Source organism: Lithobates pipiens, unplaced genomic scaffold (assembly GCF_037356315.1).
Source record: "Lithobates pipiens isolate NorthernLeopardFrog02 unplaced genomic scaffold, aLitPip1_a1.2 Scaffold_8, whole genome shotgun sequence".
In the NCBI taxonomy this organism is placed as follows: domain Eukaryota; kingdom Metazoa; phylum Chordata; class Amphibia; order Anura; family Ranidae; genus Lithobates; species Lithobates pipiens.
In genome coordinates this window covers 264,438,170-264,463,972 of record NW_027507903.1, presented here as the reverse complement: position 1 = coordinate 264,463,972, position 25,803 = coordinate 264,438,170, and the positions used below count along the sequence as shown (strand labels likewise).

General features: G+C 39.5%; 1 protein-coding gene across 2 annotated transcripts in view; it reads left to right on the top strand.

Annotated features, from left to right (window-relative positions):
- LRRIQ1 (leucine rich repeats and IQ motif containing 1) overlaps positions 1 to 25,803 on the top strand; it is a 332,917-nt gene that overhangs the window by 149,887 nt on the left and 157,227 nt on the right. Inside the window, exons 14-17 of one of the 2 annotated variants that reach the window (XM_077471832.1) lie at positions 7,411 to 7,578; positions 11,678 to 12,079; positions 14,558 to 14,759; positions 19,150 to 19,269. In XM_077471832.1, coding sequence (XP_077327958.1) covers positions 7,411 to 7,578; positions 11,678 to 12,079; positions 14,558 to 14,759; positions 19,150 to 19,269 — 892 coding nt within the window. The remainder of the gene's footprint in view (positions 1 to 7,410; positions 7,579 to 11,677; positions 12,080 to 14,557; positions 14,760 to 19,149; positions 19,270 to 25,803) is intronic. The other variant, XM_077471833.1, reaches the window with a different exon arrangement.

The following is a 25,803-nucleotide window of genomic DNA, read 5'->3' as shown; positions in this document are numbered from 1 at the left end:
CTTTTTCTAGCTCTTTTACTAGAGGAGAAGCCTGGCTTTCTTCTTCATCGCCGCCGCCATCCGGGAGTCTTCTCCCGACTTCGGGGGGTCTTGTCTCCCTCTTCGGTTCTTGCCGGGCCTCCGATCCTTCTTCCAGCTCTTTTACTAGCGGTGGCCCGGTCTTCTGTCGCCGCCGCTGCCGCCTTCTCTTCTTCTCTTCTTCTTTTCTTCTTCTTCCTTGAGATGTTGACTCAACGCTGTCTTTGGCCGTAATGACAGGGATGCATTGTGCAGCAACTTATATAGGGACAATGGGCGGGGTCACCGTGTGATGTCCCCGCCCCTTATGATGTCACAGTCCCAGCATCAACTGGGACTGTGACATCAAAATGACTAGACTTTCCTCCGTGTGTGGGCAAGTCCATTCATTTCAAAAGTCCGGCGGACTAGCACACAGACGGCCGGATTTTCCGTCGGACTCATAGTCCAGTGGACAATTTTTGAGTCAACACTTCTTTCTAAGTTCGCCGGACTTTTGGGGGAAAAAAGTCCGCCGGAGCCCACACACGGGCGGATTGTCCGGCGGATAGTCTGATCATGTACACGCAGCATAAGTGTTCCCAAGTTACTTGTTAAAATTAGCAGTTTGGATAGAAAATCATCATAAAATGTGTTTGTATACCTGAGAACTAATAAATGATTTTCTAATCTTGTTTTTGCATTTTCTCTTTTCTTCCTTTTCTCTTCTTTAACAACAGAATTAGAATTTCTGACTGTATGTTTATGTAGGTGCACTGAAGCTAGAGCACAAAAGTTTTCTAGGACTGTTTGATTCACATATAGGTGGCAAAACTTAGGAGCTACAGTATCTCACAAAAGTAAGTACACCAATCACATTTTTGTAAATATTTTATTATATCTTTTCATGTGACAACACTGAAGAAATTACACTTTGCTACAATGTAAAGTAATGAGTGTACAGCTTGTATAACAGTGTAAATTTGCTGTCCCCTCAACATAACTCAACACCACACAGCCATTAATGTCTAAACCGCTGGCAACAAAAGTGAGTACACCCCTAAGTGAAAATGTCCAAATTGGGCCCAATTAGCCATTTTCCCTTCCCTGTGTCATGTGACTCAGTGTTACAAGGTCTCAGGTGTGAATGGGGTGCAGGTGTGTTAAATTTGGTGTTATCGCTCTCACTCTTTCATACTGGTCACTGGAAGTTCAACATGGCACCCCATGGCAAAGAACTCTCTGAGGATCTGAAAAAATAATAATTGTTGCTCTACATAAAGATGGCCTAGGCTATAAAAAGATTGCCACGGCCCTGAAACTGAGCTGCAGCACGGTTGCCAAGACCATACAGTGGTTTAATAGGACAGGTTCCACTCAGAACAGGACTCGCCATGGTTGACTGAAAAAGTTAAGTGCATGTGCTCAGCATCTTATCCAGAGGTTGTCTTTGGGAAATAGACATATGAGTGCTGCCAGCATTGCTGCAGAGGTTGAAGGGGTGGGGCATCAGCCTGTCAGTGCTCAAAACATACGCCGCACGCTGCATCAAATTGATCTGCACAGCTGTCATCCCAGAAGAAAGCCTCTTCTAAAGATGATGCAAAAGAAAGCTTGCAAACAGTTTGCTAAAGACAAGCAGGCTAAGGACATGGATTACTGGAACCATGTCCTGTGGTCTGATGAGACCAAGATAAACTTATTTGGTTCAGATGGTGTCAAGCGTGCGTGGTGGCAACCAGGTGAGGAGTACAAAGACAAAGGTGTCTTGCCTACAGTCAAGCATGGTGATGGGAGTGCCATGGTCTGGGGCTGCATGAGCGCTGCCAGCACTGGGGAGCTACAGTTCCTTGAGGAAACCATGAATGCCAACATGTGCTGTGACATACTGAAGCAAAGCATGATCCCCTTCATTTGGAGACTGGGCCACAGGGCAATATTCCAACATAACAACCCCAAACACACTTCCAAGATGACCCCTGCCTTGCTAAAGAAGTTGAGGGTAAAGGTGATGAACTGGTCAAGCATGTCTTCAGACCTAAACCCTATTGAGCATCTGTGGGGCATCCTCAAATGGAAGGTGGGGAAGTGTAAGATGTCTAACATCCACCAGCTCCGTGATGTCGTCATGAAGGAGTGAAAGAGGACTCCAATGGCAACCTGTGAAGCTCTAGTGAACTCCATGCCCAAGAGGGTTATGGCAGTGCTGGAAAATAATGGTGTCCACACAAATATTGACACTTTGGGCCCAGTTTGGCTATTTTCATTTAGGGGTGTACTTTTGTTGCCAGCGGTTTAGACATTAATGGCTCTATGTTGAGTTATTTTGAGGGGACAGCAAATGTACACAGTTATACAAGCTGTACACTCACACTTTACATTGTAGCAAAGTTTAATTTCTTCAGTATTGTCAAATGAAAAAGATATAATAAAATATTTACAAAAATGTGAGGGGTGTAATCACTTTTGTGAGATACTATATGTTGGCAAATTCGGCCCCTAGTACCAAAATAAGATCATTAAACTGCCCTCAGTGTCCATGCTTTTGCTTATAGCAGGGGTTACTGGATGTCCGAACAAAATGTACAGACTCCTCTCAAGAGCCTGCATTTAGTCTAATGCATGTATGTGAACTTTGTAGCTGCTCTGTATAAAAAGGATAGGGTTGAGACTATAAAGGAAAGGTCTTTGATAATAGATATTTTTAAAGCCACAAACCTATCAATGCCTTTCTTGCTGGATTTAGTTTTCCATCTGACTCTCAGTTTAGTAATCTGAGATATCACTATCCTAATAACCAGAGGTCTACGTATGGCTAAAACAGCAATGAGAGAAGTAGGACTATTCAAAGAAGTGCTGATTGCTAAGGCTGTTTTTATTGCCAGAGTTCAATGAAAACATAATACGTATGCTTAATATTTCTTTCCAGGAGCTTGTATCTCTACAAACATAAATTACAGGCTACATAAAACAAAGAACTATTCTACAATAATGTAGTTTCTCAGACGCCCATTGAGAGACACGGCTTGATAGTAAGAGTCCCAGGGTTATACTGCTGGTTACAGGAGAAATAGACACATAGTAAAGGTCAGCCCTCTTGACACTATATCCCCTCACACACCTGTTCAGTTTTACTTAATGTCCATAGGGGCTTTAAATGAGACCAATCACTGTATAAAGTAAACATGGGGGATATAAAACACAGTGTTGCTTTTATGGGTCCCAACAAAAAAAGCAGGAATTTGAATGAGAGATGTATACCAAAAAGCAGTCTTGGCAAGGAACATTTTATTATGCGATGTGAAATCATGTATTAACAGGGGCCACTGGAAGGGCTGAATGATGTTATAAAGTCTAGAGTAAAACAAAATAAAAGACATAAAATCATCTGTATGGACATCATGCATCTATGTAAGCCCAACGCGTTTCATTGGGGTATACCTACCCTTCAGGGGCGAATGCAATGGGGATCTATAAAGAAACATAACCATGTGGTATAATATTGTGACTGAGTAATATGAATAAATAATGTGTAAGGGACAGGATGGACATCCCTGTGGATACTCATGTCAGCTGCATAGATGTGAACAGAGGATTAGAACAGTTAAAAAGGTCTGGCATGGGGCGTGGGTGAGCCAAAACTTCTGAAGGAGGAAGGAGAAAAAAAAGAAAGGGGTAGAAAAGGAGAAGACTGGGTGAGATAGTGAAGGAAACACTATCTCACCCAGGATATCATTTTAATAATTGTTTTCTTCTTCTTTTCTACACCTTTCTTTTTTTCTCCTTCCCATTTGGTGGTTTTTGATTATCTGTTTTTTATCTACGCTCAGTGTTTCCCTTCATCTGACCTGGTGTATGGGCTTTTCACACTCTATCAATAAAATATTATACATTCAATATATATTACTGATCTCAATTCGCAGAAGTTTTGGCTCACCATCACCCACAATAGCACATTTACCCTGGTGAATCTACAGTGCTCCCTGCTTGTCCACATGTCTCTACCTCTGCTCCCATGCCAGACCTTTTTAACGGCTCTGATCCTCTGTTCAAATCTATGCAGCTGTCATGAGTATCCACAGGGATGTCCATCATGTCCCTTAAAAATTATTTATTCATATTACACAGTCACAATATTATACCATATGGTTATGTTTCTTTATAGATCACCATTGCATTCGCCCCTGAAGAGTTGTTATACCCCAACAAAACACGTCAGGGTTACATAGATGCATGATGTCCATACAGTTGATTTTATGTCTTTTATTTTGTTTTACTCTAGACTTTCTAACATCATTCAGCCCTTCCAGTGGCCCATGTTGTGCAGGACTTGTTTTTACTTTATGATATGTCTATTACCATGGTGTCAATATTTATATGCAGTTTTCTGTAAATGCATTTTTGTGTTCTTCAGTATGTTATACATGATTTCACATGGTAAAATGTTCTTTGCCAAGACTGCTTTTTGGTATACATCTCTCATTCAAATTTCCCCTTTTTTGTTGGAACCCTGTGTTTTATATCCCACATGTTTAATTTATACAGTGATTGGCCTAATTTAAAGTCCCGCTAAACACTTTCCCTTTTCCTTGGCTAAAATTTGAGATGGAGGCCAATTACTTTTGGTGCCTTGGACCACATCATTCTTTATAGGCGAATGGATGATCCTTGCTTTCGGCTCAATTTTTTTTCCGAAATTGAAAGATTTTTTTATTATCATAAGCTACTGTTCAGCTAAATTCAGGCTAGATAAACCTTAACATTTCCCAAGTCACCCAAGAAGCACAGCTTTTGCCAGTTCATTGAGTATATAGTTTTCTCTCTGCAGTGGCCCTGCAGTCAAGTGACAACCTGCTTGTGTTCCAGTTAGTAGAGGACTCCACTATTCATGTCGGGACAGTATGTCTGTGGATTCTTTGTGGACTCATTGGGACCAGACCGTGACAATTTTTTTTTCCTGACCTGTCTCTGAAGACTCACTTCTCATCAGGGGCTTGTGTTTTTAGAATTTCTTTTTTTACAGTGTTCTTGAGGTTTTTTTTTTTTCTGCTGTGTAAATCCTTTCACAGATGCAGCTGTAGCAAATGCTGGGCACTGTAAGTAAGGGACAAAGGGTATTTTAAGTGCTTATTGTTAATTTTTACTATTAGCCTTGCAAGTTGGGAGAACCTGCCTCTGTATTAATGCCCAGGGCCTGTGTGCATTTCTGTTTTATTTTCTGGTGGTTAGGCAATGTATGTTTGAACCACCATTTGAAATTCCCTTCCTGGTCAGGTTTTTCTAAAGATGCAGCACTGTTTAACTGTGCTCACACTGAGCTCTCTGCCTCCGATGGAATTTCTCCCTTCAGAAGGAGCTCTGTATTAGTACACAGGGAGTGGTACTGCTAAATATCTACAGCAATGTCAGTTAACCCTTAACAGCTGCTCTCCACATGCGTCTCACAGCACTTGACCACAAGCTCCTCTGACAAAAGGATTTACAACTGCCTGGAATTTGGATAATGTAGCCTCCAGGGCACTGTGGGTATGTGGAATTTAACACTTGTATGACTGTGACAGCAGTGTACGACATGTTCTCAGTCACTATTACATGAGATTGTGGCAGGACTTTGACCCTTTCTGGTGTTATAGGGAATTGTTTGGGAAAGTGTATCATGTTGCAACAACATGGTTACAGAGCCACTACTGCCCCCCCGTACACCAAACCTAGTTTTGGGTCCATCAGTAGTCTTGTGGGTTTTGAGTAGCCCATTCCATAAGGTATAAACCCTGTTTGGGCATAGGCAACATGCGTAGCACCAACATAAGGGCATAAGATCATGAGAATTCACTCCTCCGTGGAATTTGGAAATTCAGACAGCCAACATCTTCAAAAATTGCCCTAAAGAGTGTGGTACCTTGTTCATCTGTTAGTAAGCTGTGGTTTCTACTGGACTGGATTGATCTCTTATTTCTTAAACTTTACTTCTGGTCCCTAGCTTTGATGGTCTGCATGTTGATACCTCGGTTCAGAGAAACGGCATTTTAGATTCTGTAATTCTAACTATGTTTGATGCTCATAAATCATCTTCCAGCAAGATTTTTCATCAATAACTGGTGTGAGTATCTGGGGGATTTTCCCCATGAGCCTTTTCATTGGACCATCTTCTTACATTCTTCTACTTGGGGTGTAGAACAACATTTGGTCCTTTGCACCATCAAAGGCCAGGTGTCTACATTGCCTATTTTTTTTTTTAACGTCCTCTTGCTATTTCTTCACTGATTTGTACTGTTATACAAGAAGATACACACTTTTCTCGCCCTGTTAGGCATCCACTTCTACTGTGGATTTAAATCTAGTATTGTCGGTGTTACAATGACCTCATGTTCAACCGATTCAGGACATTTCTTTGGGCAGTGCTTTCCCATAAGGTCGCCCTTAATTTGGCCGTGTCTATGAACAGAAGAGTTTCTGAGGTATCAGTTTTGCCTGGAAGGGACTCACATTTAATCTTAGATCAAGATAAGTTTATTTTGAGACCAAGAACCTTTACCATAAGTTGTTTCTGTTTCTCACCTCATGAATATATTGCAATGCCTTCTCTGTGTCCGACATCAAAGAGATTTCTCTCCATTGCCTGGAGGTGGCCATGAAGGTTCAAATTTTTTGCTTCTTTTAGGCAGACAGAGTCTCTTTTTTTGTCATTCCAGAGGGTCCTTAAAGAGGCTATTTGGCTCCCAGATCTGCTATCTCTAGTGGATATGACAGGATACAGGCTTATGAGTTATGAGATAGTGTCTCTGTTTCCCATTAAAGCCCACTCAACTAAAGGGATGAACTGTGTACATTGAGGGACTTCTATGTTCACTCACTTTCCTGTTTTCTATGTGCCTAGTGTAAATTTCTCCTGTAGATGGCAGTATAACCCAAGGTCTTTTACTATCAAGTTATGTCCCTCAATGGACTCCCAGAAAATAATTTTACAGTGAAAGCAAAATGTCTAGTTTTTGCTCTCATCTACTGAGAGACAACGCTTTTAGACTAGAATTGTTATTTTATAAAATCCTATTTTAATTCCCCTGCTCACCGAGGCTTAGACTAATAAAGGACCAGCATTGTGGTCCAATAAGTATGCAATTTATTTGCCCAGTGCTCAACATATTACACTGGGAACATTTTATGAAATATGAATAGAATTCATGAGCTTGGCTGACCCTAAACTTAAATTATCCTTTAATCTCAAAACCTGAACTATCATCTGAACTGTTGACCAAATGCTCACCCAATGACAGTTCGTACCAGTTTTAACTCCAAATAATTTCTGCACAGGTATCACTAGATTGAAAATCATTATATTGATATCCATGATAAAGTAAGTATAATTATATATTTACTGTTATTAATTCTCCACTTGTGTTAATTTTATTTTAGAAGCTGTTTATTAAAGATGTTGCCTACATTGAGATTTCTTGATGATGAAGAATTACACCTTGGGGATTATACTCCTCACAAGCCCTCTCTGAGAAGTTTCATGGCTCTCTGTCAAACTCAGATCATCAATATATGTAAATTATGGAAAAAAATTAATAGTGAAGATGGGTAAGTAGAAAGATTAAGGACAATATAAAAACAATTTGCTGCACTTAGTGTTGATAAAATTCATATACACGCATATATATCTGATACAGTCCCAATAGGCGATGATATAAAGTGTCTGTGCTTAAATGACATATCTATGTGCAGATGTGCTCAGACTGGGTGCCCCACATATGCACTCACCCCTAGATGTTGACCACCTCCTGGGATACCCCTGTAGAAGTCTGTTGGCTGACGTCTTATGCAAAAGAGAACCTCATATAGATGGATGGAAATTACAAAAGAAGATCCTCATTGCACAATGCCATTACAAACGACTTTATTTGGTAAAAAACAATAAAATATTTCCACTCACATTTTAAAGTGCCTGTATTCCTGGCACCTGGTGTGTTTAGCAGGTGATTATATTATTGGGTAATCGTCCCACGTATGAAAGACACAGCTTGCGGCGTTCAACTCGATTCCTGGGTGTTTTGTATGGACGGAAGTGCGTGGCGACGACGCTGTAAAACTTTGACGCGTTTTGACCAATCACAGAGCCATCATCATGAGGTTCTGATTCCGCCATATTGGTTGAGGGCATATATACCCTAACTTCAAATCTCATTGATTGACTATATTAAACACCTGCTATATACTTTGGGGAAGCGTACAATCTAATTTCTGTGATGAAAAGGCATCTACAGTGATCATACTGATAGTATTAACTAAGTTGCACAGTAAAAAAAAAAATCAAAAAAAAAAAAAAAAATATATATATATATATATATATATATATATATATATATATATGTGTGTAAATTAATTGTTGATAAAAAATAAGTGAATAATAAGGGGGCCCTCTGATGGTCATGAGGCAGGTATCATTTGAAAACAGTAATGTTGATTTTTAAAGAGGCCATCTAATGGTGCAATTAATGTGAATAAGTGAGATTGTATAATATTAAAAAAAAACATTAAATAAAATTTAATAAATACACTGGATTTAAATTCATAGTGATAATTTAATAATACATTAAATGTATTAGCGTTAAATTTATATTATGTGACACAGTGAGATAAGTGACATAATGAATTTAAATATTGTATTATATATATGTTATTATACTTTAATACAAAAATAAAATAAAAGAATTTATAAGAAAAATCTCCTTGTGAGTATGAGTTGATACCTCTAATGGTAGATGTCTGTGGAAACTTTGTTGCTCACATTTAGGTAATGGTAATTATCCACAGGTTTAAAATATAAGAAATTATAAAAAATAATGTATAATATGTAATGAAGCAATTAAGATCCAATTCAACATTTAACCCTAACATTTGGAGTTCAAAAAACCATTTAGTTTCGTTCTGAGATATTTTTTAGATCATATTGGCACCTCTCCAATGTCTGTTAACAGTGTCATTTGCATAAAAGGACAGTCCAGCTGGGTCTTTATTGTGTGCCATCCTAAAATGGTTGGACACACTATGCTTTGGGAATACACTGCGGATATTTATTATGTGTTCACTGACTCGCTTTGTTAATGTCCTAGAAGTTCTGCTCACGTACTGGTAGCCGCAGGTATATTCTAGGACGTAAGTTACGTGTCTAGTGCCACATGTTATGAATGGTTTAATGGGGTACTGTTTATTGGTTTAGTGAGAGGTGAAAGATGTCTTTTTCCTGGGAGCCCCCCCGTGTGCTCCTACAGGGTCCACATCTTCCACATTTGTAAAAAACCTTCCAAGTTAAACGTAGTGGTTGCTGTTATCTTGGGGGATCAGGTATATTTTTTCTAGTTTTGTTCTTAGACCTTGAGCCCTTCAATAGATAAATTTGGGTTTACTCAGTAGTAGTTTGTTAAGATCTTTTTGTAGCATAGGCCAGTGCTTTTTTATACTTTGTTCCAAACACTTGAATTGTTTATTAAAACCTGTAATGAAGGTGACATCATATTCTTTGTCTACTTTATTTTTTGTTGTTAAGAGTGCATTCCGGTCCATGCCCCCCACCTGTTTTCTTACTTTTAATAGTAAATCGAGGGAATACCCTTTGTCTTTAAACCTTTAGATCAAAACATCAGTTTGTTCTATGTAGTCTCCATGGATGGAACCATTTCTCTTTTATATGCATAAATTGGCCTTTTGGAATGGCCATTTTCCACTTGGGGTGATGACAACTCCTGACTGGAATATAACTATCACTGTCTGTGTTCTTAAAGTATGTTTTGGTGTTCAACATACCATCTTGTTTAAAGACATGGAGGTCCAGGAAGTCTATATTTTGTTTGTGAGCCTTTACCGTAAATGTAATGCTATAGACGTTGCTCCGTGTACCTGCTGAGATTCCTGGTTTACCTTTGGTGCTTACTACAGAGAGGTGACGCTGCTGGTTTGGTGTCTGGATATCAATCCATCATACAGGCTTATCCAAGCTTTCCCTCTGGTAAGCGCATTATTCATGTGGTGGTGGATCACATCTAGTTTTGTCTGTTTATCAAGGATTTTTACTCACTCTTCACTTGGATTTATTGGACTTTTCTCTTATTTGAACTGTCTAATTTTCACTTAGTTTTTGGTCACACATTATTATATATATTCTTATGTTTTGGCATTATATTTATTATTCTATTTTAGTTTTATTTGTGCAGCTTTTTTCTGTATTTTGTATGTAATATATACATACTGGAATGCCCATGTGGCTTACAGTATGTAGGGAGAACAGCACAGAAATTATCAGTTAGAATTGAGAGCATATCAACAACATCAGAAAGGTCAACACACATTGGAGAGGATCTGACCTAAAAAAAAAAGGCAATATCACAAAATGAAACAAGGTGGATTTATGGACCAGAAACCCTTACTCATGGAAGTGTGAACATTGACATAGACCTCAATAATTTAATCTCCAATTTTTAATTATCTTTCTTATTTAACATATTAATCACTTCCGATCTTTATTTTTCCGAATTGAAAAATTGGGTTTTAAGTGATTGGGAATCTCTTGACCAGTTAGTGAGTTAGTATGTGGAGGTAGTTGTGGACAAAGTAGAGCATTAAGGGTAGAGAATAGCCGACAAGGATAGAATGACATGGTGACAAAGTAGGTTTGTTTGGCAGCATGGAGGCAGGAATTGTATTTTGGAAGGGCGAATTTGTGTAGGGTAAATTCTTGCAGGGATTTAGTTGTATGCCACATTCACTCAAGAGCACAGCTAGGTCTCTTGGGATTTCTCATGTCGTCAGTTTTCCAGGATTGCAATAGTTGGGGCCTGATTCTGTGTGTAGTTAAAGGGAAAGTAAGTTCAGTGAGGGTGGGAGTGAACTGTTGTAGACAGAGATGACCAGGTTAGGACAGGACAGAGGTGAGATTTTGTCATAGAGGTTACCAGTAGCAGAATTGAGAAGAAAGTGGCAAAGGTTTCTATGAGTAATCATTTGATACTTGGAGGGATAGGTTGTTGAAGACCAGGACACTGAAACTGATGAGGTTGTGACCAGAAAGAGGAAAGGGGGTGTTGGTGATGTTGTCAGGAGTGCAGAGATGGGAGAATACAAGGTCAAGAGTGTTACCAACCGTGTGATAAGAAGTGTGTGTCCATTGTGTTAGCTCAAAAGATTAACTTAGGTGGAGAAATTGGGATCTAGCAGGGCTGTTAACATTAACAAGGATGTTAAAATCACCCAGAATGATGGTGGGTATTTCAGAGGAGAGAAAGTAGGGTAACCAATCAGGTCATAAAAAAGCACAATTCTGAACTAAGACATGGATAAATCAGAGAAATTGGAGAAAACAGACAAATACAGTGTCTCAAAAGAGGAGAAGGACAGAGAGGGATGGGTAGGAAAGACTTGAAATTGTATCTTTGTATCCTTCTGTCAGCCTATAGAACATACATTTTAGTATCATCTATTTGCACCAAGGGAATCTATATTTTGATTTATCCAAACAATTTTGTTATGGACGCGTTAACCCATATTATCTATTTAAAATTGTGATATACTATATGTTACATTTGAGATGTACCAGTCTTTTCCATACCCCCAATTAGCTTCAATAAGTTCAGATTGAAAAAAAAATGATTTTGACTTTCACTTGTAATTATGTTTATATTCTTAGAACATGTTCTTCAATGGAAAAGCTAGAACTGTACTGTAATACTTTAAAGGAACTGCATAAACTCAGCAGTGATCACAGATTTGCACATGAGTATGGTGACACCGATGTTTCTGAGAAAGATGATCGTCTGGAAATATGTCAAGCTGTTTTTGCAAGCAGACAGCATAATAATCCTGGTTTAAAAGAAGATAACCATGATCATACAAGGCAGATCCGTCTGAATCAGCCTCACCTACTGTCTGAAGACTGCCTTAAAAATGCAGAGAAAAAGGACTTTGTGGGGAACACAACTATTCAGGCTCTACCACTGCATAATTCCATCTGTGTCTCAGCAAATGAAACATATACTAATAACTTGGGGAAAACCTTAAAAACATATCGCCCTGCAAAAAGCAGAGAAATGTAAGTGCTCTTGTTATTTAAATAATTCATATAATATATTGCATTTTACTGAGAAATAAGAGGTGTGAAATTAGCAGTATAATACCCTTTTTTGTATATTTGATCAGTAAATATTATAAAGCTTTTACACATAAATATCAATGCAAATTTTACTACTAACATAAAGTTAATTGAAATGCAAAACAGTACTTTGCTACACTGCAAGTCATTGATTTTCATTTCATCTGATTACAGTATTAAGTGCTTTCTTTTGTTATTGTAAACTGCATCACCTGTAGTGAAATATTCTGGAGACAATATAGTGTTTCAGTTATTCATATGGCTGTTAGTATACACATTTATAAATAAAATGAAGTAGGTATAGAGTGAGGGTTCCAAATGTATTGTAGATGTATTGATATGTATCTTTTAGGCACTTAGCATGCCCTTTCCAGGCACAAAGAATGTAAAAAAAGGGGACATTTCTAAAACAGCTTTGTTTCTTATCTGAATTTCTCACAGCGTTTGCAGCGTAATGTAAAATGTTCACTATTAAGAGCTACCTGAATTTGTTGGGTGTGTCAGTAACAGCATTAGAACTGTCGCACTGCTTTTCTGGATTTGGCACAGGACATTCTTAGCCAACATCAATGCCAGAAAAGTCTACAGATCCAATATTGATTTGCCCCTTAGTCTGCTATGACTTTCAGAAAAGGTCACCCAGCTGCTATGCAGGCATAGTGCAGGACTTGGGATTTTCTATGACCTGTTGGCTTCAACTGTGCTTGCTGAACAGAGGTCAAAGGCTTTCCACACCTCCCTCTTAGTATGTCATTATGCTTCTATGTATGCTTAAAATGTCACTAAAGGCAAAACTTTTTTTTTGTTTCGAGTAGGGTGGAGAGAGATTAGAACTCTTGTCAGGTTTTATTCCAGTTTGTGCAATCAAAAGGAAGATTCCCTCTCTCGATTTGTCCTGTTTACCAATATCATCAAAAGTGAAAGTACAAGAATATCCTCAATTTTGGGTTAATATAAGGGCAGGAAAAGAAGAGAATGTTACAGTGGGGACACCCCAGGATTCCCTCACTTTGGAGGGATTTCCTCTCACTCCCTGTTTTGGTTATGGAACAGTAAGTGAACACAGATGGCAAAAAAACATATACAGTATGCATATGATGGGCACAAGTGACTTCATTTGATGGGCACAGGTGGCTTAATATGATGGGCACAGGTGGCTGCATTTTATGGGCAAGTGGCTGCATATGATGGGCACAATTGGCTGCATTTTATGGGTGAGAGGAAAAGAAAAAAAACAACTGACAAGAGTTTAAAATCACTTATTCTATTCTATGGCAGCCTAAATGACTACGAGAGATACAAGCACGCTGTGCATTGGCACAGTGTCATGTAACACCAAGCAGGGTGCATAGCCATGTAACCTGACCTTGCCAGCCTAGATCTGCTTCCATGCTTCGTGTGGTCAGATGAATTAGGATAGAAGGGAAACAATCTCTTGCTCAATGTAAAATTAAAAAACAGAAAAGGTTGTTTTTACCAGCATATAAGTAAAAACACTAACACAAAGTTTCAATTAGTTTAAGGGTAACATACATTTGAAGGGCCAGAGACCATCACTGTACAGAACAGTGTAGCTGCTCCCTGCCCTGTGCTATCCCTTCTCATATATATATATATATATATATATATATATATATATATATATATATATATATATATATAATTTTATTTTAATTTTTTCTATAAAACAAGTCAAAGTGGCTCCTTAAAAAACAGAAGAAGCGTGAGTTATGGTTGAGGATAGAACTGTCCTATTGCATGCCCAGTCCCTGGAAAAGAACTTCTTTTGAGGGAATGATAACAACATTCCACTCAGCTAGCAGCAACACTTCATCACTAATGCTGAAGAAAAATACTATACAAAATGGCATATGGATATTATTAACTATGGATAAAGGTAACACAGATTTTCGTGCATGCACAATTTTGTTAAATGCAGTTTCACTCGGATACTTTAGGTTCTAATTTTCAAGCGGATCTTCATACTTTCAAATAAGTTTTCTTTTACTTACATTTTTTGTTAAGGAATATGTCAGCGTCCCTGGTGCCTCCAGGGATATGTAACATTCCATTCAAGGAAGGAGAAGGGTGGGCCTAGTGGTGCATCATCGGGATGCTGTGCCTGAACCCGGAAGAGACAGCAGCATCCCGGTGATTTCACGGGAACATGGCGGCGCTGGACATAGGAAGTGATGACAGAGAAGTGGATCTCAGCAGTACAATGCTAGATCCGCTGGGTGAGTATCTGAGTTGAAGACACCCCAGTGTCAGGTAAGCAGGATAAAAAATGAATAGGTGGTGGCAATGAAGTTTCTCTTTAATAATAACAACTTAACTGTCCATAAAAAACACTGTTTTGTTCAGGGACTATGTAGGTTTTCATACTGCTGTTTGAATTTTTTGTTTTTGTATATCCAGTCAAGCAGCCATTCTTATTCAGTCCTTATGGAGAGGATATGTGATAAGAAGAGATATTTGTCACTACTCAAAGCTTCATGAGGCTGCCTCCATAATACAGTTGGCATGGCGACAGTACTCCAGACTAAAAACCTGCAAAAAGAAGCACTGTGCTATGATAAAGGGATCAGATATCAAACATCAGGCTGCCACTATTATACAGGTAAGTTAATGCCAGATACTACTTTCAATTGTTGCATTCTGGTTAGCAGAAAAAGTGCATTTAGCACTTGGCAATAATTTGCCCAAGATCTCCAATTCTGTGAGAAAGAGTAAGCAAACTCAGCTCACTGCATGGTTCTTTTTTTTTTTTTTTTTTTTTTGGCACAGAGGAAAGTACTATACGCGTGTTTTTTCCCTAACTAATTGCACAGGCTGCAACAGAGAAGACGTGGCAATATCGGACAAGTATGGGGCTTTCTGGAACCTTATATTGTGCCAGATTTGTGGATATGCACAACTAATAGTTGCCCTATGGACAGATTCTCCCACCTGAGTTGTGGATCTCTGCAGCTCCTCCAGAGTTACCATGGGCCTCTTGCCTGCTTCTCTGATTAATGCTCTCCTTGCCCGACCTGTCAGTTTAGGTGGACAGCCATGTCTTAGTAGGTTTGCAGTTGTGCCATACTCTTTCCAATTTTGGGTGATGGATTGATCAGTGCTCTGTGAGATGTTCAAAGTTTGGGATTTTTTTTTTATAACCTAACCCTGCTTTATGCTTCTCCACAACTTTACCCCTGACCTGTCTCATGTGTTTCTTGACCTTCATAATGCTGTTTGTTCACTAAGGTTTTCTAACAAACCTTTGAGGGCTTCACAGAACAGCTGTATTTATACTGAGATTATATTACACACAGGGGGATTCTAATTACTAATTAAGTGACTTCTGAAGGCAATTGGTTCCACTAGATTTTAGTTAGGGGCATCAGAGTAAAGGGGGCTGAATACAAATGCACATCACACTTTTCAGATATTTATTTGTAAAAAATTTTGAAAATCAATTATCATTTTCCTTTTACTTCACAATTAAGTGCCACTTTCTGTTGGTCTATCACATAAAATCCCAATAAAACACATTTATATTTTTGGGTTACATGACAAAATGTAGAAAATGCCACGGGGTAGGAATACTTTTTCAAGGCACCATACATAGTTAAAGGTACACCTGTTTGGAGAGCAAATGTTCATTCTGTTTAGTAAACTCTGCAATGTGTGTACATTTCATCATTATTTTAAAAAGTGTACATACTATATACTGGAGAGCAGGAAGGTTTTTTTTTTTTAAGCTTTTCTGGGCCCATAGTCTGTATTTTGGTTTTATTCTTCCCATCAGCTGTCTATTTTTCATTTATAGAGTTGAAAGTCTGTTGATTTCCTTGTAAGAGAAAGAATCTATATATTCCATACAGGAAGGTTTATTTGGATTTCGAAGACATTCCAACATAACTCATTCAGTCTGGTATAAATGTCTTTTTCCCCAACATTCAACAATTCAACATACTCTATTGCAGCAGTCACTGGGGGACCTTAAAAAAAACTACAAAAATAGATAAATATACAGTTGAAACTGCTTACTTTCCAAAGCATTGCAATTCTACTCAGCAATTCTTGTATTATACACAAACCATCCACACTCCATAACAAGAAAGTTATCTCTATTATTTGACTTTGCAGCTTCCCGAGTCATCAAACCCCCCAACCCCCACCCCACTCCACAACTTGACAGTTTTTGATGGTAATTCATTGTCCATTTATTAGGCTGGAGGTTGGGAGGTGTTGCATGAAACTGAATAGCTAAGCAAGGAAATAAGCTTGTTACTTGCCTGGCTATGCAGTGTGATAGGGGTGTATATATAACAAGATTAGTACTTTAAAAGGTTCACATATATGTACCGTATTTTCCGGCGTATAAGATTAACATTTACACTTAAAAAAAAAAACTAGCCAAAAAGCAGGGGTCGTCTTATACGGCAGGTCAGCCCCTCGGATGCCTGCTGAGTGTTCGGTAATACTGTATGTAGCTTTGGCTACATACAGTATATACCGCTAAGCCAATCCCGGTGAGCAATGTATTCAAATGAATACAGAGCCTGCTCGGATTGGAGTAACAACCTCTGCCAATCTGAACAGGCTACTCTGTAGCCTGCTCGGATTGTCTTTGAGAGTCAGAGAGTCGTGGGCTGATGTTACAGCCTCTGAATACAAAGCAGGCTTTGTATTCATTAATAGAATACATCACTCGCCGTGATTGGCTCAAGCAAAAGCAAGAAGAAGGATATGGCGCCAGCTCCAGCTCCAACAAGAAGGAAGAAATATCAAACGTCGGAAGGGAGGTCGTCTTATACGTTAAGTACAAAAAAAACGCTCACAAAACTGTAAGATTAGGGGGTGGTCTTATATGCCCGGTCACCTTATACACCGGCATATACGGTATTCTTCAATTTGAGACTTTTGCTTTATTTCAATAAATCATAAAAGACAACCTAAAGTCCAGCTACATGCACATTTAAATAAAACAAATTTGTCCCAAGACAATTTATATGTACAAGGTGTGACCTTCCCTCAGAGGAGACATCAACACTGCACCCTGCACTCAATGATGCAGATAGCTCCATCACTGCTCTCTGCTTTATTGAGGACTGCCCAGAGCTTGAGAAGAGGTAAAAAAAACAAGAGGACCCTGTGCATTATAAGATATTTGGAAAAGGTAAATATATAAAACAAGCTGGGTGGCCTATAGGGGGAGGTGGAGAGCTTGGGACACAATGGGTTTGTGAACCTGGAGTTCAATTTTAAACATTTATCTAACCCCAGACTTCTGAATTAAAAGAGAAGTATGAGGTTCTTAAAAAATATATATATATTGTCACCTAGGTGGATGTAGCATCGGTCCGATGTTGCAATGTCCCCTGTTGCTTCTAAGGCCGCGTACACACGGGCGGATTGTCTGCCCAACTAAGTTTGTCAGACAATCCGACAGACAGTCCGTTCAACTTTTGAATGAACGGACTTGACCACACACGATGAACAGACAGTCCGCTGAAAACTTGCGCGATGACGTGTACAGCACGTACGACGGGACTAGAAAAACGACGTCCAATACACTGCAATGCAACCTTCGGCCGTGTAAATCCTTTCTGAGCATGTGCCATACTTAGTCCGTCCAACTTGCCTACACACGAGCGGACTGTCCGCTGAAACCAAGTTTGGACGGACAAAACCAAGTTTGGACGGACAAAATTACGGAAATTCCGAAAGACAAAGTCCGTCAGACTGTCCGCTGAAAAAGTCAGCTGAAGCCCACACACGAGCGGATTGTCCGGGCAGACAATCCGCCCGTGTGTACGCGGCCTAAGACTAAAAACTGAGCAATCAAAAACCACTGATCATTCGATTTTCAGTCTTCATGAGCAGAGAGTCGTGACTGCCTCGCTAAGAGGCTGAGCCAGCTGCTGGCCCAGGCATTTAGGTGGATCCCGACTGTAAAGCTTGGATCTTCCCAGAGCCTGGACCAGCTGAATGATGCCTAAAACCTGCTGCTGGCTGAAAACTGGTCATAGGAGTTTAGAACGAACTGCATGCCTGTGATCCATTTGGAGAAGTAGAGCCAAAAAAGCTTTGGCCATACTTCTCCTTTAATAGTAGGAGAAAAAAATATATATTCATTATTTAACCCCATATAGCTAAAGGAGTGACTTGCATGTTCATACATTGCAAACTGTGAAAGATTTGCTGCAGCTAAATCTGTTATATCATACTAAAGAGTGAAACCGTATACCAGTAAATCATTCAAAACAAAAAAAAAAAAAAAATATATATATATATATATATATATATATATATATATATATATAGTAAGTAAACCCTCAACAGTACAAGAAGGAAAGATAGACACATACATACATATATAAATACATACACATTAATTCAAGTATGCTAGCTATATGCAACATTATTATTTATATTTCTCATTAGATTACTTTCAGAATGAAAACAAACGGCCCATTTAAGCCCAGTCTGGCACGTTTCCTTCTTCACAGTATTTCTTTTTCAAATTATAAGGATGCATACAACAAAGCTTAGGCTAAGAATAGCTTTTCTCTGCCTATAGCGCCCTTTCTATAAATAACCAGACATTTAAAGCCTGCATTTTCTATACAAGAGGTTGTTTGAGTCTCACTAATTTGAAAGTTAAAGGTTGCAAGTACACACTTTGCTTTCTCTTTGTATCTTCTTTTCCCCGAGGCCCTTAAACACCCTAAAGGAATTGTCAAATTATTAATTAGTTGACCCAGGCTGCATGCAACAAGGGGAGTTAAAGAATTCCTTTCTGCTTACTTGAATAGACCCTCCTGGGTATTCCAGGCTTCAGACACATGCAGGCATTTAATTTGTCATGTAGTTTTAGATGTCACATAAAGTTCAAAAACAGATCATTGAGCTATTAAACGGAGCTCAGAGATGTTTTATCTTCTTAATGGGATAACAAAGTGAATCTGTATTTTCGGTTTATCTATGCTTCTCGTGTGACATCCTTTGCTTTTATTGTGCAGGCAGCTTGGAAAGGATTCTTCCTTAGAAAGAAATTGGCTGCTGCTTTTGCTGCTATTGAAAGAGATGAGGTAGATGATGACTTTGAAGAAGTGAATTTGGAAAATTTCATGTTCGATGAAGTAAGCAGAACACAGTGTAACAAAAATATTCTATTATTCTTCTTTTTTTATGTTTGATTGAAAAATGTAGTGTATTTGTGATATATATACACTAGCTATGTAGTTACAATTGAAGATGTGCAGTACAACTGCACACCCCAAATATATGGAGTGCTGTAGTTATGAATTGTTAAGCGTTTTCAAACTTACAAGTAGGGTTGCCCCCCCCCCCTCTTTATTGTACTTCATGGGATTCAGAGGCACAGTAATTACTGTCTGGGTTATATGGCACCTTTAGGAGATGGACACTGGCACACCCTAAACAGGAAGTTCAATTCCCCATATAACCCCTCCCCTTACCATGAGTACCTCAGTTTTTTCGCCAGTGTCTTAGGTGATGGTCAAGAGTAAAGATGTGCTGTGCTGAGCTCCGCTAGAATATTCCTTACTGGTGCAAGCCATGCAACTTAGATCCATTCAAAGTGTCTTTTCCAGACTGAATTGATTGGTAACCGGGCCTCGTGTCCAAAGAAACAAGGTTTTACCTTTAACGCTTCTCTCTGGGCCCCGGGATCCAGTATTTGTTTTTTTCCGCCATATTCCTGGCAGGGTGCTTTTTACAGGCCCAGGGCTGTAGATCCTGCAATAAAAAGGGGCCCCACCATGAGAGGTGAAGATTGGGTCTATTACCACAGAACCCTGCAGCTGGATAAGGTAAGGGAGATTCCTGAGGAATTTTTCTAATTCGTGTGGGTTTTCTCCTTTAAAGTAAATTCTGCTATGCCTATATTCACCCCCGGGGGCTGTCAAAAACATGTACCTGTTCCATGCTTGCCAGTCTCGCCTCTGTGTCTCAGGCTGCACGCTTCTCCTGCCCAAAGCTCCAGGTAAAGTCGTGGGAAAGGGGGGTTTTCTTCTCCCTGGAATGTCCCCCCCACATAGATAGCTTCCTCTAGGCAGGGGGAGCATGTCGATAGATGGCAGTGTGCCGCGTCGCTCCTGCTGCCATTAAAGTTTTCCCCTTTCGGCCAGCTCTCCTCCTCCCCCAGCCCTCTTCAATGCGGTTGGGCAGGATCAGAGCCCGATCGCGCAGGAAATGGCTCTATTTTAAAATATATGGGGTGGGGCACGGTGGGTGGTCGGAAGAAGGAGGGGGGCTTAGCGGCACTGGAGAAAATTGAGCCTCCATAGCTATAAAATGCACCTTTTTCAGGTGCATACAGCTAAGAGGGACACGGAGTGGACGGGGGCATGTGAGTTGGTGACACAGGCATTCCTAGGCATATTTACATTAAGAATCATGCTGAGCTTAATAGCAGCACCAGTTGCTGGGCTATTGCTCTGCAGTGGATGCATTTTTTTGGTGATACCTCTGCGTTGTGCTCGCCACTATGACCAGAGAAGGTGGTTGCCGCAAAGACCAAGGACCCGAAGGGGTCACCCTCAGGTCCTAAGGACCCTCCCTCTGCAACACCATCCTGTACTAAGGAAGCTGGTTAGAATGAGCCATCACGGTCATCAGGGGCTGCAATTGCTTCCAATACTTCAGCGTCTGTCTATATAACTGAGCAGTTTTTCTCCTCAGCTTTGAGTGGCTTAGAGGAAAGATTAGTGGCTTTAATCACGTCTTCACAGAGTGGAAGAAAACGCATTAAGTCCCCTTCTACCACCCAGGATCCCCAAATGGAGGAACTGTTTTATTGCATTGATCCACATAAAGAAACTGAGCTTCAGTGATAGCCAAAAAGGTGTACTGAGTTTAGCAAAGACTCTTAGGCCTTGTCTCAATCTATGCAGTTTGTTTTTGATCCATTTCTGCAGTGCTTTTTGCGGTGTATTTTGCATTCTTGCACACACGTTTTTTCTGGCTTTTTTTATGCATTTTGCTTATTTTTATGCTTTTTTTTTTTACCAATTTGTTGGACAGATTAACCACTTCCTTACTGTGGTATAGCTGAAAGCGCAGCTCTGTTGTTCTAGGAGGGCCTCCATGAATGTTCTCCCAGAACCAATTCCCCTGGGGTGTGCATCTGGTGCGCTCTGCTGCCACAACCGAGATATCCCTCTTTACAGGAGGCGGTCCTGTGTACGATAATGGTGTCTACGTGGCGGGTTCGCCGCAATATCACCGTTATCCGTGACGAGTGAGGCTAAGATGGCCCCCGCTCATCTTTATACCATAGGAGGGTGGAAGCACGTCAAAACGTCACTTCCGCCCATACCTCTTAAAGGAACATTTTTTTCAATGTCATTTTTTCAAATTACTTTTTTTTTTTTATTATTGCATTTAAGTCCATATATGAGATCTGAGGACTTTTTGACCCCAGGTCTCATATTTAAGAGGACATGTCATGTTTTTTCTATTACAAGGGATGTTTACATTCCTTGTAATAGGAATAAAAGTGATCCATTTTTTTTTTTTAAACAGTGTAAAAATAAATAAAATCAAGTAAAATAAATAAGAAAAAAAAAATGTTTAAAACACCCTGTCCCGGCGAGCTTACGTGCAGAAGCGAACACATACGTGAGTAGCGCCCGCATATAAAAATGGTGTTAAAACCACACATGTGAGGTATCACCATGATCGGTAGAGCAAGAGCAATAATTCTAGCCCTAGACCTTTTTATGCAACCTGTAGAATTTTTTAAATGTCGCTTATGGAGATTTTTGAGGGTAAAAGTTTGACACCATTCCACGAGCGGGCGCAATTTTGAAGCATGCGTAACATTATCTTTCACAATATAAAAAAAATTGGGCTAAATTTACTGTTGTCTTATTTTTTTATTCAAAAAAGTGATTTTTTTTTCCAAAAAAAAAAGTGCACCTGTAAGACCACTGCGCAAATATGGTGTGAAAAAAAGTATCGCAATGACCGCCATTTTATTCTCTAGGGTGTTAGAAAAAAAAACAATATATCATGTTTGGGGGTTCTAAGTAACTTTCTAGCAAAAAAAAAACTGTTTTAAACATGTAAAAATCTAGTCTGAAAAAGAGGCCTGGTCCTTAAGTGGTTAAAAACCACCAAACGAAAGCTTTGTCTGTCTCAAAAAAATGATAAAAATTTCAGTACAGTGTTGCATGACCACGCAATTGTCATTCAAAGCACTAAAAGCTGATCATTGGCTTGGTCTGGAAGGGGGTATAAATGCTCAGTAAGCAAGTGGTTAAAAAATGTAAAACACATGAAAAACGCATATTTTTCAGGGTATCCATCAAAGTCTATTGAACCAAAAATTTAAAAAAGTCCATGAACCTTTCAAAAATGCAGTGGGCGAAAAAAGCATAGATGTGAACGTGTCCCATAGAAAGCCATATTAAATGGACTGTAGCACATTTCTGCAAAAAATGCATAGTTGTGAACCAGGCCATTGACACAGACAGCGGCACTCGGCCCCGCCACCCACTCCCTTGTCAGTGGCTTTGATTGACAGCACTGGGAGCCAATGGCTCCTGGTGCCCCAGCAAAGCCAGCGAGACCCGTTAGTGAGGGGAGAGAAGAGCTGCACACATGCACAGCGATGGATTGAATGCTTTAAGGTAAAACATGTTTAGGCTTCAGAACCACTTTAAGCTTGCCTTAGATGGAAAGAATTTCAAATGAAAATCCTTAGGAAAAGTCTTAGCCCTTGTACACACGGTCAGACATTCCGACGGAAAATGTCCGATCGGACCGTGTTGTCGGATAATCCGACCGTGTGTGGGCTCCATCGGACTGTTTCCGTCTGAATATCCGACGGACCAAGTTTTCCAGCTTGGCTATAAAACTTTCCGACAACATTATCCGATCGGACCTTGTCCAATCATGTGTAGAGAATTCCGATCGGACAAAGTGCCACGCATGCTCAGATCAAATTCCTACACCAAAGATATTGGCTACGAGCCTGAATGTAGTCCCGTTGTAACAAAATAATGTCATCACATTCTGAACGATCAGATTTTGCGACAACTTTGTCCGACTGTGTGTATGCAACAGTTTCGGACAAAATCTGTCGGACAAAATCCGTCAAAAAAATCAGACGGATTTGGTTGTTGGAATGTCCGACCGTGTGTACAAGGGCTTAGGAAAATTTGTGTGAAAATTCTCAGAATATTTTTAGTACATTTGAATGTTGTTCAAAAGATTTTGTTTGTTTTTGACATTAGATTTTTCAATAAATGGACTTTACCAAAAAAGCAACATACACTGTTAGAAATTCTACTCATTGATGGCCAACTTCACATGTAGTTTCAGTAGTCATGTGATTGTTGCGCAGAGCACAATGTGTTTCCATAGGGAAGCCTAGTTCTCTACCTTCTCTGCATATTTATCTTATGAATCCACAATTTTGCTATCATCAGGCAGTGAAAAAGTCCCCAAGGGATACCAATAAGGATGATTTTACTATTGCTTCTGCCTGTTAGGCTAGGTTTCCACTAGTGTGACTTTTCATGCGATTTGGGACTGAAAAGTCGCATGACAAGTCGTACCCCATGATTTCCAATGAGCACCATTCATATCTGTGCGACTTCAAAGTAGTCCCTGCACTACTTTGGTCCCACTTTGATGCAGAAAGAATTGTAGCAAAATCACGTGACTTTGGGGATGCAATAGTGGAAATGTTAACATTTTACAGTGATTGGTAATAGATGTTGATTAAACAGATTTATGAATGATTTATCATTCAATACCATGGTAATACTTTTGACAGGTTCTCCAGCCCCCCCTCCCCCCCCTTTCCAAAAATTAAAAGTCAGCAGCTACAAATACTGTAACTGCTGACTTTTAATATTAGAAAACTTACCTGTTCTGGGATCCTGTAATGTGGAAACCTCAGCCGATTTTCCGATCGGCTCTCGGCTGCTGCTGCCGCCACCATTCGTGGTAAGAGAAGTCGGCAGTGAAGCCTTTCGGCTTCACAGCCGTTTCCCTGCTATGCATGCACAAAACACGCTGACCCTTCTAACTTTCCTGGTGGCAGAAGAAGGAGGAGGTGCGCCGAAATTCCATGGTATCTCACTGCGGCCAGAGGGGGGGGCCGCAGTTCCCCTTTTGGGTGGAGCTTCACTTTAAGATTACAGTCAAGTTAAAAAAAAAAAAAGCTTCAAATAAATCGGTGCATTAAAAAAAATGTTTTTTTTTAAATTTTCTAATCATAATAAGTAATGTACCTTTATCATAAAGAATATAGGCAATTCAATTTCCTACTTTTTTACTGATTTTGATTAAATGTTGATTACATTTTATATGAAAGTCAGAGTATTTTTATTTTACATAAAAGGAAATCATTCTGTCCCTTAAAGGTAATAATAAAAAATATTTGATGCGCAACTTATTATGCTAGTCATGAAGGTATTATTTATGCCAACCTAAATAGCAACTATTTATTTCAGGTATTTATTTTGTAACAATTATAAGCAAGAGGTGATCTTTAATTTCTTAGCTCCGTAGTTTATAACGTACAGTGACATAATGTATATACTTTTCCATTTTCCCCTATCCAAACACTATTTGCTTCATAGAATTAATTGGAATAGGTAATTTGTGAATTTGTTGGGAACTTTTTGAAGCTTGTCTTATGAGATGAATCTACCCAGTAGTCAATCGGTTCTGCATGTTAAGAGCTTCTACTGTAGAGAATGTTATGGTATCTCCGATATTATTTAAAACTCTCGCAAGTGTAATTTAGCACAAAAATGTTGCTACAAATTTGGACAGCTAGTAGTTTAATTATTGCATATGACTTTGACACGTGTGGAGGGTTCACAGATTAGTATATCTTGATCTTTCCTCACATCCTCAGCATCTGTTAAATATATATTTTAGAGAGAATACCTTTGTACCCTCCCCCACACGCTGTCACAGCATAAGAAATATTAGACTGTATAATAGAGGCCACAGTGGAATTTTGCAACCCCTAAAAGCACAAGAACACAACTGTCTATTGTGTATTGCTTGCAGAATGAGTAATGTCACACTAGCGACTTTACTACTGAACAAATACACATTTTAGAGACAACTCTGTATTTTTGCAATAATAGCAATTAATTTGGTACCGTATGTACTGTACATAACGATATATTTCTTGTTGGACATATTCAATACTCTTGTGCCCCACAAACTGTTTTATATGCAGGTACATTTTGATAATCCTAGATCTTTGCATCCATGTTTCTATTTGTATTTGTATAAGGGGGATTTTACTTTTGTGCTATGTGGGATTTTTGAAACATATGGAAATATAAATTTTTTTGAGCATCCACCTTCACTCTTTAAAAAAGTATGTGTTCCTTTAAATTAAATGGGTTTTTCACCCTAATGCTTTCTATGCAGCTGGTATCTCAGGTCCCGATTGGATAGATTGATAGCAGCGCAGCCATTGGCTCCCGCTGCTGTGAATCAAATCCAATGACACGGGGGGCAGGGCCGAGTCCTGCTGTCTGTGTCAATAGACACAGCAGCACTCAGGAGTGCGCCCACATGTGTGCCCCCAGGGAAAGCACTTCTCCGCCGGGGCACTCGAGAAGAGGAGGAGCCGGGAGGGACCCCAGAAGAGGAGGATCGGGGCCACTCTGTGC